This window comes from Monopterus albus, unplaced genomic scaffold, assembly GCF_001952655.1.
Source record: "Monopterus albus unplaced genomic scaffold, M_albus_1.0 scaffold2.1, whole genome shotgun sequence".
In the NCBI taxonomy this organism is placed as follows: Eukaryota; Metazoa; Chordata; class Actinopteri; order Synbranchiformes; family Synbranchidae; genus Monopterus; species Monopterus albus.
The window spans coordinates 8,734,444-8,754,394 of NW_018127882.1; the positions used below are offsets into that span (position 1 = coordinate 8,734,444).

At 43.0% G+C, this 19,951-nt stretch overlaps 2 protein-coding genes across 9 annotated transcripts in view; both read right to left on the reverse strand.

Moving 5' to 3' along the window:
* LOC109955936 (protocadherin gamma-A11-like) overlaps window positions 1-16,261 on the reverse strand; it is a 61,446-nt gene extending 45,185 nt beyond the window's left edge. For 2 of the 8 annotated variants that reach the window (XM_020592688.1, XM_020592698.1), the window contains exons 1-2: window positions 1,178-3,742; window positions 970-1,142 (exon numbers count right to left, since the gene is read on the reverse strand). In XM_020592688.1, the coding sequence (XP_020448344.1) occupies window positions 970-1,142; window positions 1,178-3,413 (2,409 nt within the window). In that variant the 5' untranslated portion in view covers window positions 3,414-3,742. Of the gene's footprint in view, window positions 1-969; window positions 1,143-1,177; window positions 3,743-7,568; window positions 8,663-9,391; window positions 11,185-13,727 lie in introns of those variants that run through there. The other 6 variants (XM_020592681.1, XM_020592658.1, XM_020592666.1 and 3 more) reach the window with 5 other exon arrangements.
* A 115-nt stretch (window positions 16,262-16,376) lies between these two features.
* The window catches only part of LOC109955455 (protocadherin Fat 4-like), an 18,639-nt gene continuing 15,064 nt past the window's right edge, over window positions 16,377-19,951 (reverse strand). Inside the window, exon 7 of the mRNA XM_020591631.1 lies at window positions 16,377-17,928. Coding sequence (XP_020447287.1) covers window positions 16,750-17,928 — 1,179 coding nt within the window. The 3' untranslated portion in view covers window positions 16,377-16,749. The remainder of the gene's footprint in view (window positions 17,929-19,951) is intronic.

The window sequence follows — 19,951 nt, forward strand, 5'->3', positions numbered from 1 at the left end:
TATAGCTGCACTATGTTAAGAAGTAAACTAGGTCACTGAAAAACTAGTGCACTGCGTGGTTGTATGTTTCTATGTGAGAACAATTTATAGCAGGGCTTTGGGTGGGCTAAAGCCCAGATTTTGTTTTTCTTTCACTGTAGCTTCTGTATTGTTCTCTCACAACACTGCAGGGCATCACATGGTGCTATCTGATCAGGCATACAAACTCAGTCAAAGTGGAAAGGGATCTTAAAATAGGAAACTAAAGAGATTCTCACTCTATACATAACATCATGATTCAATGCAAGATGTTACATATAAATATCAGCACTAGTATGAAATGACGTAATGTGAACATAATAGAAATTAACTATATGGTGAAAGAGGCAGCAACAATGCTGTACAGTGCAGTTCCTCATAGAGGATGCAGTGTAATATAAAAAGCTAAAATAAAAATATCTAATACAGTGCAGTTTACAAAAACCACATGGTTGATATGGGTACAGCTTCTGTACAAAGCACTGAAAGTCACCAACAACACTGGAGTATGTCCAGTAAGTAATATTAAATATTATTAGATGCATTTTGAATGCTGAGCAAAATGCACAAGTGGGACAGACCAACATATATAATGTTTGGTGATATTCCTTGTCTCACTGAGTATACTTTGGGCAAAGCTGGGCTGACAGAAACGTAAAGGGCCTGAACAAGAGTACAGAAAAGTCCAATGTTGATGCTTGATCATGTACCCAAAAATGTTTATAACCTTACACACAACAAGATCATTTGTGAAACACAAAAGCACTAAATGCTTGTAGATTGCTGGCACAATAAGAATAATTTGAAGCCCAAAGCACACTAAATGCTTGTAGATTGCTGGCACAACAAGAATAATTTCAAGCCCAATGCAACATTCAGCAAGTACTAGACTGAACTAAAGCACTGATTAAGACACACATACACAAAAGGCAATAAAGGGACTGATCTCACCTCTGTGAGCATAGTTTCTGACTCAGTTTTATGCCTTGGCACTGTCCTGGTATCACTGTGGTCAACACCCAGGGTGCCCTGACTGAAGGGTTGGGCACACTTTATGTTATTCTTCCGGGAGTCAGTAGTTCCATACACCTCGCAACTGAATGCCTGCTTCAACGTGCCTGTACCTCTGTATTCAATGCCTGCTTCAACGTGCCTGTACCTCCTACATCTGCGTAAAGGGGCGGGTAATATGGAATAACAGGAAGATTCCCACTGGATTTATAAAACAGGCGCTCACGTCTCCACCTGTAGATCTTCACTGATATAATAACCACTAAACAGGTGATGAAGAGGAAGGAAACTACAGCCAGAGCCAGCACTAAGTAAAAAGTCAGGTTGTCATTGTACTCCTTGTCGTGTGGAAAGTCAGTGAACTCCGACAGCACTTCAGGGAAGCTGTCCGCCACCGCCACGTTAACAATGACTGTAGCTGAACGAGAGGGCTGCCCGTTGTCCTCCACTATAACAGTCAGTCTCTGTTTCACTGTGTCTTTATCAGTCACCTGGCGGATAGTTCTGATTTCTCCATTCTGTAAGCCCACTTCAAACAGCGCTCTGTCTGTGGCTTTCTGCAGTTTATAGGAGAGCCAGGCATTCTGTCCAGAGTCCACATCAACAGCCACCACTTTAGTGACCAGATAGCCCACATCTGCTGAACGAGGCACCATTTCAGCCACCACAGAGCCTCCAGTCTGGACTGGGTACAGGACCTGAGGAGGGTTGTCGTTCTGGTCCTGGATCAGTATTTTCACAGTCACATTACTACTGAGTGGAGGAGAGCCTCCATCCTGAGCTTTGACGCGAATACTGAACTGTTTTGTCGATTCATAGTCGAAGGAACGCACAGCAAGTATGTCTCCACTCTCTGCATTCACTGAAAAATAAGCCGAGGCTGACATCCCGTTCAGGTGGCTGTCTTCAAGGAAATAGGAAATTCGTGCATTGTTCCCCGAGTCGTTGTCAGTGGCTTTGACCGAGAGGAGTGACATGCCAGGTGAATTATTTTCAGTGATGAAAGCGGTCACAATTTGTTGTGGGAACATTGGGGCGTGGTCGTTTACGTCTGAAATTCTTAAATTAATAGTTTTGTTTGTGGAATAAGGCGGGGAACCTTCGTCCATTGCTGTTATTGTTATATTATGTTCAGGCACTGTTTCACGGTCCAAAACGTCGTCAGATATAAGGCTATAAAAATTAGTTGATGAGGACTTGATTTTGAAAGGTAAATCTGAGCTAATAAAACATTTAATCTGGCCATTCCTACCTGAGTCCAGGTCTTTGATATTGAGCATGGCTATAACAGTACCTGGAGTCGAATCCTCTGGTATGGGATTGGAGAGGGAAATTATGCTTATGGCTGGAGCATTATCATTTAGGTCGGTCACCTCAATTATCACTTTACTTGTGTCTGTCAACCCTCCTTTGTCTGTAGCTTCTATATCTACTTCATATTGTTTAACCTTTTCGTAATCTAAAACACCACCTACGGTCATTTCGCCTGTGTGTGGATCCATAATAAACAGAGATGATGCACTGTCGGTATGCTGTGAAAAGGAATACACCACCTCTTCGTTTGTTCCCTTGTCATTATCAGTGGCAGTGACTTTTAAAATAACAGTGCCCCTGGAAGCGTTTTCAGGAACTGTTACTCTGTAAACAGACTGACTGAATACTGGTGCATTGTCATTTGCATCCAAAACTATGACATTTATTTTAATAGAGCCAGATTTTTGAGGATTACCGCCATCAAACGCTGTGAGAGTTAATTTATGCTCTTCTTGTTTTTCTCTGTCAAGCGACGCGTGAAGAACCATTTCAATGTATTTTGTTCCATCAGGCCGAGAAACGACATTCAGTTTAAAATTATCCGTAGGGTTAAGTTTGTATGTCTGAATAGTGTTGTGTGCTACATCGGGATCTCTTGCACTCTCAAGAGAATAGCGAGCCCCTGGTAAGGCTGATTCAATAACCTGGAAACCGTATTCCTTTTTCGAAAAAAATGGAGCGTTATCATTAATATCTGTAATCTCTACATCAATTCGATGCAGCTCCATTGGATTTTCTAAGATAATTTGGAAATGAAGAGAGCAGGGAGACACTTGCTTGCACAGTTCCTCTCTGTCTATCCTTTTAGACACAACCAAAGTTCCTTTCTCTGCATTCAGACCAATGTACTCACTACCGTCCTCGGTAAAAATCCTGGCGCGCCCCGATTTCAGCCGCTTCACATCCAAGCCAAGGTCCTGAATGATATTTCCAACAAGCGAGCCAGTCGCCATCTCCTCAGGAATAGAATAACGGACCTGTCCAAGAGCCATGTCTGCGACGCAAACGCAGAGAAGCAGCGACCACCATGAAAATGGTTTTCTTTTGGCCACACAACAAAGAACACACATTATGACGAGAGCAATCGCAAAATCAAAATATAAAACGAAATCCACCCTGTCAGAATCCGTACAAATACGTGATCATGAGCTCAATACTGTCTGCTTTGCAGATGGCTTGCTCGGGCTACAGTAGCAAATCAAATAAATCTTTGAATACACATCAGACAGACGAGGGAGGACTTCACTCAGGAAAGAGGCCGTGGCTCACACTAACCAACAGCGGCACTTGGAGACGTAAAATGTAATTGCAGAAACAGCTACAAAACAGATCTATGTATACAGACAGACAGACAAACAGAGAGACAGATACTGTGACATTTATGACGATGTGTCTCTGTCCGTGGTGCTGGACTTGAGCTGTGGTTTATATTCACTATAGATTCTAACCTCCAGAGGAGAGTCGGGTTCGTCCAGGATGCTCTTCTCTCCCTGTATCCCCTGACTTGTCCCATCGTCCCTGTAGAACTGGGGTCCATTATCAACACGTTCTGACTACCAGCTCCACCAAACTTACAGTCACTCTTCCTGGAGTCAGTCGTCCTACACACCTCGTAGTTGTACACGTGTTGGAGAGTCCCTGTCCCCAAAGTGTCTGAGTAACGTGGTGGATAATATGGAATCACAGGGAGATTGGAGTGATACAGGATGCGAGACTGTCTCCACCTGTCGCTCTTCACTGATATAATAACCACTAAACAGGTGATGAAGAGGAAGGAAACTACAGCCAGAGCCAGCACTAAGTAAAAAGTCAGGTTGTCATTGTACTCCTTGTCGTGTGGAAAGTCAGTGAACTCCGACAGCACTTCAGGGAAGCTGTCCGCCACCGCCACGTTAACAATGACTGTAGCTGAACGAGAGGGCTGCCCGTTGTCCTCCACTATAACAGTCAGTCTCTGTTTCACTGTGTCTTTATCAGTCACCTGGCGGATAGTTCTGATTTCTCCATTCTGTAAGCCCACTTCAAACAGCGCCCTGTCTGTGGCTTTCTGCAGTTTATAGGAGAGCCAGGCATTCTGTCCAGAGTCCACATCAACAGCCACCACTTTAGTGACCAGATAGCCCACATCTGCTGAACGAGGCACCATTTCAGCCACCACAGAGCCTCCAGTCTGGACTGGGTACAGGACCTGAGGGGGGTTGTCGTTCTGGTCCTGGATCAGTATTTTCACTGTCACATTACTACTGAGAGGAGGAGAGCCTCCATCCTGAGCTTTGACGCGGAAGTGGAAATCTTTGATCTGCTCGTAGTCAAAAGAGCGCACTGCATGGATGACTCCACTATCAGCACTAACGGACACATATGAGGAGACTGGCACTCCGTTAACAGAGGAGTCCTCCAGTATGTAAGAAACACGGGCATTCTGGTTCCAGTCAGCGTCTCTGGCTTTCACTGTGAATATGGAGAGACCTGGAGTGTTGTTTTCTACAATGTAGGCCTCATATGAGCTCCTCTCAAAGACAGGAGCGTTGTCATTGACATCAGAGATCTGTAAGGTGAGAGTGACGCTGCTGGAGAGGGAGGGCACTCCCTCATCAGAGCAGGTCACTGTGATGTTATACTCTGAGGCTCTCTCTCTGTCTAATTCACTGTCTGTCACTAGGCTATAGAAATTATTTGTTGTGGACTTGATCACAAAGGGCATATCATTACTTATACTGCATTGCACTTTGCCGTTTTCACCCGAGTCTGCGTCCTCAATATTTATCATTGTAACAACGGTGCCTGTGGCGGCGTCTTCTGATATAACATTTGATTTCGACATTATATGAATTTCAGGTTTATTGTCATTCATGTCTACGACATCAATAATCACTTTACAGGAGTCAACTAATCCTCCATCATCACTTGCACGAATGTTTATCTGAAATGTTCGAGCTTTTTCATAGTCAACATTTCCTTTTAGTCGAATTTCACCACTTCCATCATTTACTTCAAATAATCCACGTGCATGATCCAAAATACTGGAGATAGAATAAGTTATTTTACCATTAGATCCGTCATCAGCATCTGTTGCAGTAACGGTCACTACAACTGTTCCTGTTGGCGAATTTTCTTTTATGGAGGTTTTGTAAACAGGCTGCGTAAAAACAGGAGCATTATCATTAATGTCTAAAACAGTGATGAGAATCTGCATTGTTCCTGTCATTTGTGGCTCTCCTCCATCCACAGCTGTCAGGACTAAAGATAAGTATTCATTTTTTTCTCTGTCAAGAGGTTTCTCTAAAACCATTTCGACGTTTTTCGTCCCATCGGCCTGATCGTGCAATTTAACAACAAAATTATCAGTCGGTTCGAGTTTGTATGTTTGCAATCCGTTTGAGCCCACATCAAGATCAACTGCCCGATCTAATATGAATTTAGCCCCACGAACAGCGGACTCGCTAATTTTAAATTTGACGTGGTTCTTTTCGAAAGATGGAGGGTTGTCATTAATGTCTGTGATCTCAATAGTAACGCTGTAAAATTCCATCGGATTCTCTAATATAACCTGAAAATGCAAAGCGCAAGGCGTCGTCTGTCCACAGAGCGACTCTCTATCTATCCTATGTTTAATGAGAAGGACGCCTCTTTCGTTATTCAGCTCAATATATTCGTCACTGTCTCGAGTAAAAATGCGAGCTTTACCCGATTTAAGCCTTTTAATATCTAAGCCAAAATCCTTTGCCATGTTGCCAACAAGAAAACCTTCTGGCATTTCCTCCGGAACCGAGTAGCTGACTTGTCCGAGCACCGATCTGAGAGAGAGGACCAAGAAAAACAATACTTGCCCTCTCATTGCTGTATCCGGCGTTATCCCAAAATAAACCATGAGCGCTTTTAAAACATAGGTCTTCCTCAGTTAAAAAGTAACCAGTGATTTTAAAATGTATTTCCAACGTGAAACAAAGGATTTAACGTCCTGTATCTCCGGCAAATTCAAGACAGTGCGCTTTTCCCTTGTCTCTTTCTCTCACTACAAAAAGGCATGATGAGAGGCATAAAGAGGCTGCGGTAAACCTGGTACAAACTGGTCAACAGCGGCACTCTGAGCTCATAAAGTAAAACTGCATAGAAAATGTGCAAAATAGCCTGACATACTTGGGTTAAGAATAAAAGGATACACATTTTACAAAGCGAACAGTGTTTTGTACTACAGGAAACAAAAAAACTATGAAATGAGATAAATGGAGCAGATAATATATAACTATTTGAAAATGTATAGTGTGTAAAAGCAGGTGTAGCCAGAAAAATGGGGGAATGTAAGTGCAATATTTAAAGTTTCGAACATGGAATCACGTCGCTCTCCACGGTGCTGAAACGAGAGGAAAGCTATAAAAACTGAGAGTTAAAACGAGGGAAAGAAAACCAACAATTTCTAACCTCCAGAGGAGAGTCAGGTTCATCCAGGATGCTCTTCTCTCCCTGTATCCGCTGCATCGTCCCTGTAGAACTGGGGTCCATTATCAACACGTTCTGACTACCAGCTCCACCAAACTTACAGTCACTCTTCCTGGAGTCAGTCGTCCTACACACCTCGTAGTTGTACACGTGTTGGAGAGTCCCTGTCCCCAAAGTGTCTGAGTAACGTGGTGGATAATATGGAATCACAGGGAGATTGGAGTGATACAGGATGCGAGACTGTCTCCACCTGTAGATCTTCACTGATATAATAACCACTAAACAGGTGATGAAGAGGAAGGAAACTACAGCCAGAGCCAGCACTAAGTAAAAAGTCAGGTTGTCATTGTACTCCTTGTCGTGTGGAAAGTCAGTGAACTCCGACAGCACTTCAGGGAAGCTGTCCGCCACCGCCACGTTAACAATGACTGTAGCTGAACGAGAGGGCTGCCCGTTGTCCTCCACTATAACAGTCAGTCTCTGTTTCACTGTGTCTTTATCAGTCACCTGGCGGATAGTTCTGATTTCTCCATTCTGTAAGCCCACTTCAAACAGCGCCCTGTCTGTGGCTTTCTGCAGTTTATAGGAGAGCCAGGCATTCTGTCCAGAGTCCACATCAACAGCCACCACTTTAGTGACCAGATAGCCCACATCTGCTGAACGAGGCACCATTTCAGCCACCACAGAGCCTCCAGTCTGGACTGGGTACAGGACCTGAGGGGGGTTGTCGTTCTGGTCCTGGATCAGTATTTTCACAGTCACATTACTACTGAGTGGAGGAGAGCCTCCATCCTGAGCTTTGACGCGGAAGTGGAAATCTTTGATCTGCTCGTAGTCAAAAGAGCGCACTGCATGGATGACTCCACTATCAGCACTAACGGACACATATGAGGAGACTGGCACTCCGTTAACAGAGGAGTCCTCCAGTATGTAAGAAACACGGGCATTCTGGTTCCAGTCAGCGTCTCTGGCTTTCACTGTGAATATGGAGAGACCTGGAGTGTTGTTTTCTACAATGTAGGCCTCATATGAGCTCCTCTCAAAGACAGGAGCGTTGTCATTGACATCAGAGATCTGTAAGGTGAGAGTGACGCTGCTGGAGAGGGAGGGCACTCCCTCATCAGAGCAGGTCACTGTGATGTTATACTCTGAGGCTCTCTCTCTGTCTAATTCACTGTCTGTCATTAGACTATAGAATTTATCTGATGTTGACTGTAACATGAAAATATTATCATTAATGGCGCAATGCACTTTTCCATTTTCAGCTGAGTCCGCATCTTCCACGTTTATCATTGTCACTACAGTGTTAAGTTTTGCGTCTTCCGATATAACATTTGATTTCGACATAATATGAATATCAGGGCGGTTGTCATTCATGTCCAATACGTCAACTATCAGTTTACAAGAACCAGTTAATCCCCCATCATCACTAGCACGAATATTTACCTGAAAATTTCTGGCCTTCTCGTAGTCAGCTTTTCCTTTCAAAGTGACATCACCACTTTCCTTATTTATTTCAAACATTCCCCTGGCATGATCTAGCATGTTTGAAATTGAATAAGTTATTCTGCTATTAGATCCGTGATCTGCATCGGTTGCAGTAACTGTCACTACAACTGTTCCTACTGGTGAATTTTCCTTAATGGACGCTTTATAAACCGACTGTGTAAAAACAGGAGCATTATCATTAGCGTCTAAAACTGTGATGTGGATCTGCATTGTTCCCGTCATCTGCGGTTCGCCTCCATCTACCGCTGTCAAAATCAAAGCCAACTCTGCATTTTTCTCCCTGTCAAGTGGAGCATTTAACACCATTTCGACATTTTCACTACCATCTCCTTGATTATTTATTCTAAGAGAAAACATATCTGTTGGTTTGAGGACATATGTTTTTAAACTATTTTCGCCCACGTCGAGATCGGTCGGTCACTCTTCCTGGAGTCAGTCGTCCTACACACCTCGTAGTTGTACACGTGTTGGAGAGTCCCTGTCCCCAAAGTGTCTGAGTAACGTGGTGGATAATATGGAATCACAGGGAGATTGGAGTGATACAGGATGCGAGACTGTCTCCACCTGTCGCTCTTCACTGATATAATAACCACTAAACAGGTGATGAAGAGGAAGGAAACTACAGCCAGAGCCAGCACTAAGTAAAAAGTCAGGTTGTCATTGTACTCCTTGTCGTGTGGAAAGTCAGTGAACTCCGACAGCACTTCAGGGAAGCTGTCCGCCACCGCCACGTTAACAATGACTGTAGCTGAACGAGAGGGCTGCCCGTTGTCCTCCACTATAACAGTCAGTCTCTGTTTCACTGTGTCTTTATCAGTCACCTGGCGGATAGTTCTGATTTCTCCATTCTGTAAGCCCACTTCAAACAGCGCCCTGTCTGTGGCTTTCTGCAGTTTATAGGAGAGCCAGGCATTCTGTCCAGAGTCCACATCAACAGCCACCACTTTAGTGACCAGATAGCCCACATCTGCTGAACGAGGCACCATTTCAGCCACCACAGAGCCTCCAGTCTGGACTGGGTACAGGACCTGAGGGGGGTTGTCGTTCTGGTCCTGGATCAGTATTTTCACAGTCACATTACTACTGAGTGGAGGAGAGCCTCCATCCTGAGCTTTGACACGGAAGTGGAAATCTTTGATCTGCTCGTAGTCAAAAGAGCGCACTGCATGGATGACTCCACTATCAGCACTAACGGACACATATGAGGAGACTGGCACTCCGTTAACAGAGGAGTCCTCCAGTATGTAAGAAACACGGGCATTCTGGTTCCAGTCAGCGTCTCTGGCTTTCACTGTGAATATGGAGAGACCTGGAGTGTTGTTTTCTACAATGTAGGCCTCATATGAGCTCCTCTCAAAGACAGGAGCGTTGTCATTGACATCAGAGATCTGTAAGGTGAGAGTGACGCTGCTGGAGAGGGAGGGCACTCCCTCATCAGAGCAGGTCACTGTGATGTTATACTCTGAGGCTCTCTCTCTGTCTAATTCAGTGTTTGTGAGAATGCTATAGAAATTATTTGAGGTAAATTTTATTTCAAATGGCATGTTTTCATCTATGGTACAATATGCTTTCCCATTATTTTCAGAATCAGGGTCATTTACACTCATTAAAGCTATGACTGTTTTGTGAGCTGAATCTTCTGGTACTGAGCCTGATGTTGATATCATATTTACATTAGGAATATTGTCATTTACGTCAATCACATCCAGTATTATTTTACTTGAATCTGAGAGTCCGCCTTGATCAATTGCTTCTATATCAATGTGATAAGTTTTTTCTTTTTCAAAGTCAATTGGACCATCTAGTATCACCTCACCTTCCCTATTAATGTGAAATAACTTTGACACAGTATCCATGCTATTCCCGATGACGTAGGTCACCTCTGCGTTTGAGCCTTTGTCTGCATCAGAAGCACTGACCTTAGTGACTAGAGTTCCTATTGGGGAGTTTTCTGTAATGCTTGCTTTGTAAACGGGTTTACTAAAAACAGGGGCGTTGTCGTTTGCATCTAATACAGTTATATAAATCTGCATTGTCCCTGTCATTTTTGGCTCTCCCCCATCCTCGGCTGTCAAAACTAAAGATATGTGCTCTTGCTTCTCTCGGTCCAGTGGCTTTTGCAAAATCATTTCTACCTTTTTGCTCCCATCAGACTGACTGTGTAGCTTAAGCATAAAATTGTCACTGGGCTTCAGAGTGTATCCCCGAAGACCATTCAGACCGATGTCAGGGTCATTCGCTCTCTCTAGCATGAACTTAGAGCCGATAACCGCCGACTCGCTTATTTCAAATGTCCTCTCCTCCTTCTGAAATATGGGCGCATTGTCATTAATATCGGTTATTTCTACAGTAACTGGGAATAATTCTAGTGGGCTCTCTAATGTAACTTGGAAATGCAAAGCGCAAGGCGTTGTCTGTCTGCAAAGCGCTTCGCGATCTATTTTCTCTTTAATAAGGAGGACCCCTCTGTCCCTGTTCAGCTCAATATACTGAGCGCTGTCGCCCGTATAGATACGAGCTTTTCCTGATTTAAGCCGCTTTATATCTAAACCTAAATCTTGTGCTATGTTACCGACCAAGGAGCCTTTAGGCATTTCCTCTGGAACCGAGTAGCTGACCTGCGCGATCACATAACTGAGGCAGAGGATGGAAATCAACAACCGTACTTGCCGTTTCATTGTTCTGTCCAATACGTCTGTCGAACGAGAGCTACTGTGTTTTGTTCCGTTTCAAGAGTAAGGTTCCTTCACATTTACATCAACAAATGGAAAAAAAGATGATTGAATCCCCACAATAATAAAATCCATTTCCAGCTAGAGATTCCAGTGGATTGTATGGTCTGAGCTTCGAAGTGTGTTTTCTACGTCTGAGACTGTGCCTCAGTATTATGCCACGACAATGACAGGGAGGATCAGTTAGAAAAACAATTCACAACTGCTACACACTGGGCAACAGCGGCCCGATGAGTTCAAATTATGCAAGTACGTCAGAAAACAGCATGATGTCGTATTAATTCAAACAGTACAACAAGAGAAAGAGTAAACAAATACACATAGCCTTCCCAACCTACGACACTTAAAAAAAGAAAAAAGTATCCTATGAAATCAGAATTAACATACAGAATAACAATGTCTATCACGCACAGTGGAAAAAAGAAGAGACACGCGCACACACACAAAATGTCAAGATAAAGCTGTAAAAAAAGGAGTGTGGAACTTTGTTTTCCTTGGTGCTGTCCAAGGTTCTGAAAGGTCAGGTAAGGTAAATTGTGCTATTTAATATAAATAACTGTCTCATACAAAGTGCAACTAATGACCAGAATTTATCTGATGTTGACTGTAACATGAAAATATTATCATTAATGGCGCAATGCACTTTTCCATTTTCAGCGTAGTCCGCATCTTCCACGTTTATCATTGTCACTACAGTGTTAAGTTTTGCGTCTTCCGATATAACATTTGATTTCGACATAATATGAATATCAGGGCGGTTGTCATTCATGTCCAATACGTCAACTATCAGTTTACAAGAACCAGTTAATCCCCCATCATCACTAGCACGAATATTTACCTGAAAATTTCTGGCCTTCTCGTAGTCAGCTTTTCCTTTCAAAGTGACATCACCACTTTCCTTATTTATTTCAAACATTCCCCTGGCATGATCTAGCATGTTTGAAATTGAATAAGTTATTCTGCTATTAGATCCGTGATCTGCATCGGTTGCAGTAACTGTCACTACAACTGTTCCTACTGGTGAATTTTCCTTAATGGACGCTTTATAAACCGACTGTGTAAAAACAGGAGCATTATCATTAGCGTCTAAAACTGTGATGTGGATCTGCATTGTTCCCGTCATCTGCGGTTCGCCTCCATCTACCGCTGTCAAAATCAAAGCCAACTCTGCATTTTTCTCCCTGTCAAGTGGAGCATTTAACATCATTTCGACATTTTCACTACCATCTCCTTGATTATTTATTCTAAGAGAAAACATATCTGTTGGTTTGAGGACATATGTTTTTAAACTATTTTCGCCCACGTCGAGATCGGTCGCTCTATCTAAAGTGAATGTAGTCCCACTAAGCACCGATTCGCTTATATTAAAATGAACATCGTTTGTAAGAAAGGTCGGAGGGTTATCATTTATATCTGTGATTTCAACTGTGATACTGTAGAATTCCATGGGGTTTTCCAACAAAATCTGAAAATGCAAAGCGCAGGGCGTCATTTGTCCACAAAGCCCCTCTCGGTCGATCCTTTCTTTAAGCAGCAGAATTCCTTTTTCTCTGTTTAACTCGACGTACACAATGCTGTCTCGAGTAAAAACACGAGCCTTGCCGGATTTCAGTCTTGTGACATCTAAACCTAAATCCTGAGCTATGTTACCAACGAAGGAACCTATCGGCATTTCTTCAGGAATGGAGTAGCTGACCTGTCCAAGGACTGTGCTGAAGGAGAGAACCGAGATAAACAACAGTACTTGCCGTTTCATTGTTATGTCCGACCTCGCCTTGGCTCTGAGTCGTTCTGTAAACCTTTTAATCCCCTTTTAAATGTATCATAAATCCACTGTCAAAACAGGGTCTTGAAAATCTTCCAAGAGTAGTTCAAAAGTGACCGTCCAATGTCTTGGTATTTAATTTCTGTTGGATCATCCGCATCAGTGCTTTCTTGCATCTCTCCGTCTTTCTTCTGTCTCTAATATACAGAGATGATGGGAGGTACTACATCTGGTGTAAGACTGATACATACTAGTCAACAGCGTCTCTCTGAGTTCGAGGTCGAAACTACAAGAGAAATGCTCATACAATCTTAAGAGAAGTAATGTTTAGATTGAGCTAAATCATCTGAAACACCGATGCTGGTACAACAAAGTAAAAGTGAGACAATCTATTTACATTAGCCTACAGAGAAAAAGGCTGAGCGCGTTTTTGTGAGGGCAAGGAGTGATACAATCTAAACTCCTGGTAATGAAACGTAAAAATCATAGGAAGGGTGACATGAGAAGGCTAAATTAAGGCACATTAATAAGATTTAAATTCCTCAAAAAATCTGGTTCACTGGAAAACAATGTCTCTGTCCATGGTGCTGATAGAAAATTCAAAGGGTGTCCTAATTTTTTTCACAAGACTGTAAACTTCTCTTCCCTGGTACTGAAATGTAAAAATGATAGGAAGGGTGACACCAGAAGGCTAAATTAAGGCACATTAAACTAAACTCCTGGTAATGAAACGTAAAAATCATAGGAAGGGTGACATCAGAAGGCTAAATTAAGGCACATTAATAAGATTTAAGTTTTTCAAACAATCTGTTTTCACTGCATAACAATATCTCTGTCCATGGTGCTGATGGAAAACTCCTGAACAGCGACTGTTTATAACTTGATAAATTATATATGAACACACATATAGAACACATTTACAACCCTATTTAACTAACCTCTAGAGGAGAGTCAGGTTCATCCAGGATGCTCTTCTCACCCTGTATCCGCTGCATCGTCCCTGTAGAACTGGGGTCCATTATCAACACGTTCTGACTACCAGCTCCACCAAACTTACAGTCACTCTTCCTGGAGTCAGTCGTCCTACACACCTCGTAGTTGTACACGTGTTGGAGAGTCCCTGTCCCCAAAGTGTCTGAGTAACGTGGTGGATAATATGGAATCACAGGGAGATTGGAGTGATACAGGATGCGAGACTGTCTCCACCTGTAGATCTTCACTGATATAATAACCACTAAACAGGTGATGAAGAGGAAGGAAACTACAGCCAGAGCCAGCACTAAGTAAAAAGTCAGGTTGTCATTGTACTCCTTGTCGTGTGGAAAGTCAGTGAACTCCGACAGCACTTCAGGGAAGCTGTCCGCCACCGCCACGTTAACAATGACTGTAGCTGAACGAGAGGGCTGCCCGTTGTCCTCCACTATAACAGTCAGTCTCTGTTTCACTGTGTCTTTATCAGTCACCTGGCGGATAGTTCTGATTTCTCCATTCTGTAAGCCCACTTCAAACAGCGCCCTGTCTGTGGCTTTCTGCAGTTTATAGGAGAGCCAGGCATTCTGTCCAGAGTCCACATCAACAGCCACCACTTTAGTGACCAGATAGCCCACATCTGCTGAACGAGGCACCATTTCAGCCACCACAGAGCCTCCAGTCTGGACTGGGTACAGGACCTGAGGGGGGTTGTCGTTCTGGTCCTGGATCAGTATTTTCACTGTCACATTACTACTGAGAGGAGGAGAGCCTCCATCCTGAGCTTTGACACGGAAGTGGAAATCTTTGATCTGCTCGTAGTCAAAAGAGCGCACTGCATGGATGACTCCACTATCAGCACTAACGGACACATATGAGGAGACTGGCACTCCGTTAACAGAGGAGTCCTCCAGTATGTAAGAAACACGGGCATTCTGGTTCCAGTCAGCGTCTCTGGCTTTCACTGTGAATATGGAGAGACCTGGAGTGTTGTTTTCTACAATGTAGGCCTCATATGAGCTCCTCTCAAAGACAGGAGCGTTGTCATTGACATCAGAGATCTGTAAGGTGAGAGTGACGCTGCTGGAGAGGGAGGGCACTCCCTCATCAGAGCAGGTCACTGTGATGTTATACTCTGAGGCTCTCTCTCTGTCTAATTCACTGTCTGTCACTAGGCTATAAAAATTATTTGACGTCGATTTCATCAAAAACGGAATATTGTCACTTATATAACACTGAACTTTACCATTCTGGCCTGAATCGGGGTCTTGTATATTAATCATTGTAACGACTGTGTTGGGTTTTGCACTCTCTGATATAATAGTTGATTTAGACATGATTTTAATCGCTGGCTCATTGTCATTTATATCAACAACATCGACTATCACTTTACAAGAATCCGTTAGTCCTCCATTATCCCTTGCACGTACATTGATCTGAAAATGTTTTCTCTTTTCATAATCCAAACGTCCAATTAATTTAACCTCACCATTGTCCTCGTTTACCTCAAACATGTCCCTGACATCGTCTAAAGTATTTGTGATTGAATATGTTATTTTACCATTTAAAGAATGGTCAGCATCTGAAGCACTAACAGTAGTCACAACCGTGCCTTTTGCAGAATTTTCATCTATAGTACCTTTGTATATGGGCTGTGTAAAAACAGGTGCGTTGTCATTAGCATCTAGCACTGTGATGAGGATCTGCATTGTTCCCGACATCTGTGGTTCTCCTCCATCTACAGCCGTCAGCACCAAAGAAATAACCTCATTTTTCTCTCTGTCCAGGGGTTTTTGTAAAACCATTTCAACATTCTTTGCACCATCCGCTTGGGAGTGAAGTTTAAGTAAAAAATTATCAGTTGGTTTAAGTATGTAACTTTGAAGGCTGTTCGAACCTACATCCAAATCCACTGCTCTTTCTAAATCAAATTTTGCCCCAACAACTGCAGACTCGCTAATTATGAACTTTATTTCATTTTTTTCAAAGGTTGGTGCATTATCGTTAATATCTGTAATTTCAACTGTTACAGTGTAAAACTCCATAGGATTCTCTAACACAATCTGACAATGCACAGCGCACGGAGTAGTATCGCCGCACAACGCCTCCCTGTCTATTCTCTCTTTGATAAGGAGGACTCCTCTATCGCTGCTCAGCTCGATGTATTCTCTGCTATCACCGGAATAAACACGAGCGTTGCCCATCTTCAGACGTTTAACGTCTAATCCTAAATCCTGAGCTATATTACCGACCAAAGATCCTTTAACCATTTCCTCTGGAACAGAGTAAGAGACCTGTCCGAAAACAGAACTAAGAGAAACCATCAAAATAAACAGCGGTACTTGCCGTGTCATTGTTTCAAATTGTCTCGGTAAAAAGAAACAGCAACCTCGAAAATCCACCAGAACGACGCTCCAGGCATTAAAACAAAATGTAAACTAAAAACAGTGCTCAAGTTCTGACCAAAAAAAGTGATAATCCTGCTTCGTGCTCTTTATGACCCGCTCTATCGAAGACAATGCGTCCAGCTCCTGCCCTTCCCTTTTAATACATCGAAATCAAGAGGAGGTACTGCTGTAAATATATTACTACTGCATCAGACTAGGCAACAGCGGCCCATTGAGTTCAGAATACAAAACTGCAATAAATGTGTTGTTGGATGAGAAAGGAGGAAAAGCTCAGAAAAAAAGCACATAAAGGATGAAATTAAAACGTAACACTGTGTAGACACAAATTTCAAAGATCTAAAATAAACCCTTTTCTTTTTCAAACATTATTCACAAAACCTCTAACACAAAATGAGGGGAAAACACTGAACCCTTTCAGTCACCGTGATTAACTAAACACATATAAATGTCCCATGTTGGATCATAAGGTGCTAAAAAAGCCCCTAAACACACAAGGTTGTTCTTCTGCTGTCCAAGGTACTGAAACGGTGTGAGCTCTAAATGACATCAACGAAATGGTAAAATAATAGATTATGTTTGATTATCAGAATGGTAACATTCTAACCTCTAGAGGAGAGTCAGGTTCATCCAGGATGCTCTTCTCTCCCTGTACCCGCTGCATCGTCCCTGTAGAACTGGGGTCCATTATCAACACGTTCTGACTACCAGCTCCACCAAACTTACAGTCACTCTTCCTGGAGTCAGTCGTCCTACACACCTCGTAGTTGTACACGTGTTGGAGAGTCCCTGTCCCCAAAGTGTCTGAGTAACGTGGTGGATAATATGGAATCACAGGGAGATTGGAGTGATACAGGATGCGAGACTGTCTCCACCTGTAGATCTTCACTGATATAATAACCACTAAACAGGTGATGAAGAGGAAGGAAACTACAGCCAGAGCCAGCACTAAGTAAAAAGTCAGGTTGTCATTGTACTCCTTGTCGTGTGGAAAGTCAGTGAACTCCGACAGCACTTCAGGGAAGCTGTCCGCCACCGCCACGTTAACAATGACTGTAGCTGAACGAGAGGGCTGCCCGTTGTCCTCCACTATAACAGTCAGTCTCTGTTTCACTGTGTCTTTATCAGTCACCTGGCGGATAGTTCTGATTTCTCCATTCTGTAAGCCCACTTCAAACAGCGCCCTGTCTGTGGCTTTCTGCAGTTTATAGGAGAGCCAGGCATTCTGTCCAGAGTCCACATCAACAGCCACCACTTTAGTGACCAGATAGCCCACATCTGCTGAACGAGGCACCATTTCAGCCACCACAGAGCCTCCAGTCTGGACTGGGTACAGGACCTGAGGGGGGTTGTCGTTCTGGTCCTGGATCAGTATTTTCACAGTCACATTACTACTGAGTGGAGGAGAGCCTCCATCCTGAGCTTTGACGCGGAAGTGGAAATCTTTGATCTGCTCGTAGTCAAAAGAGCGCACTGCATGGATGACTCCACTATCAGCACTAACGGACACATATGAGGAGACTGGCACTCCGTTAACAGAGGAGTCCTCCAGTATGTAAGAAACACGGGCATTCTGGTTCCAGTCAGCGTCTCTGGCTTTCACTGTGAATATGGAGAGACCTGGAGTGTTGTTTTCTACAATGTAGGCCTCATATGAGCTCCTCTCAAAGACAGGAGCGTTGTCATTGACATCAGAGATCTGTAAGGTGAGAGTGACGCTGCTGGAGAGGGAGGGCACTCCCTCATCAGAGCAGGTCACTGTGATGTTATACTCTGAGGCTCTCTCTCTGTCTAATTCACTGTCTGTCACTAGGCTATAAAAATTACTGGATGTAGATGTAATTGTAAACGGTATATTCTTATTAATCAAACACCGGACTTTTCCATTCTCGTCAGAATCAGGATCATTTACACTCATCACAGCTACTACCGTGTTGGAACGGGAATCCTCTCCGACTGAATGTGATGATGAAATCATATTTATAATAGGACTGTTATCATTAATGTCACCTACATCAATGATCACTTTGCTTGAATCAGAGAGCCCTCCTTGGTCAACCGCCTCTATATCAATTTCATACTTTTTTGCCTTTTCATAATCAATAGGCCCATTTAATATAAGATGCCCATCTTCAGTAATGTCGAATAATTTTGAAATGCTTCTCATGTTGTTTCCAATGACGTAGCTAACCTCTCCATTTGATCCTTTGTCTGCATCGGAGGCACTCACTTTGGTAATGATTGTTCCCTTGAGCGAGTTTTCTTTCACGCTTGCTTTGTAAACGTTTTGTGTAAAGACAGGAGCGTTATCATTAACGTCTAATACTGTAATATGGATTTGCATAGTACCAGACCTCTGCGGCTCCCCTCCATCTACAGCCGTTAACAATAACGATACAAACTCTTGTTTTTCTCTGTCCAGAGGTTTCTGTAAAATCATTTCTACCTTTTTACCCCCGTCATATTGACTATGTAATTTAAGAACAAAATTATCACTGGGCTTCAGTGTGTAGCTCTGAAGACCATTTAGTTCTATATCAGGATCTATCGCTTTCTCTAGCATGAACTTCGAGCCGATGACTGCTGACTCACTGATTTCAAATCTCCTCTCTTCCTTTTCGAATACTGGAGCATTGTCATTAATGTCTGAGATTTCGACAGTAATCGGAAATATTTCTATTGGGCTTTCTAAGGCAATCTGAAAGTGCAAAGCGCAAGGCGTTGTCTGGCCACAAAGAGCTTCGCGGTCTAATCTGTCTTTGATAATGAGGACTCCTTTTTCCTTGTTGAGCTGAATGTATTCTGCACTGTCCCCTGTGTGAATACGAGCTTTACCCGCTTGTAGTCGTTTAACATCCAAACCTAAATCCTGAGCAATGTTACCGACTAAGGAGCCTTTGGCCATTTCCTCGGGAATAGAGTAGCTGGCCTGCCCATGCACTGAGCTGAGACAGACAGCCGAGAGAAACAACACTACTTGCCGTCTCATTGTTCTATCCTGCAGCTCTGTCGATTCAAACGATGTGTTTTTCTTCATTTTGATGGCAACGTTAATGTATTAAATCCAAACCACAAACGGGTAGGTATAATAAAAAACGGACGTTAAAATTATTCCAGGGTTATATTCCGTGCATGGTTTTTCATCCACCGTCGACTGTGTGGTATGTCTCCGAGTTCTTCTCCATTGTGAGAGGACGGGGGATGTCCAAGTATAAATATGATTTTGAACGTCAAGACACTGGTCAACAGCGGCCCAGTGAGTTCAGAACACGAAACTACAAGAATTAAAGAAACATAATATTACCACTGGTGTTGCCTGTATGGTCGCTAAATGAACGATCACAGAGCAAACACTATTGGCGCTGTATTACTGAACAGGCAAAAGGATTTTAAGTATATACCACGAAAAATCAAAACAAGCTCTGACAAAATACAAAAGCACAAATCTAGAGTGTGTACGAAGGATAAAACATGTTGATGTTACACGTAAAAAAGGGTGAGAGAATCAAGAAAGAGAGAGAGAAAGAGAATCTAGAGAGAGCTTTTATATCGCTGTCCGTGGTACTGAAATAGTAGTAAATGACATCACTGAAAACCAAAACAAAAGTCTGAGTTTAAATAATAGAATTATATATTCTAACCTCCAGAGGAGAGTCTGGTTCATCCAGGATGCTCTTCTCACCCTGTACCCGCTGCATCGTCCCTGTAGAACTGGGGTCCATTATCAACACGTTCTGACTACCAGCTCCACCAAACTTACAGTCACTCTTCCTGGAGTCAGTCGTCCT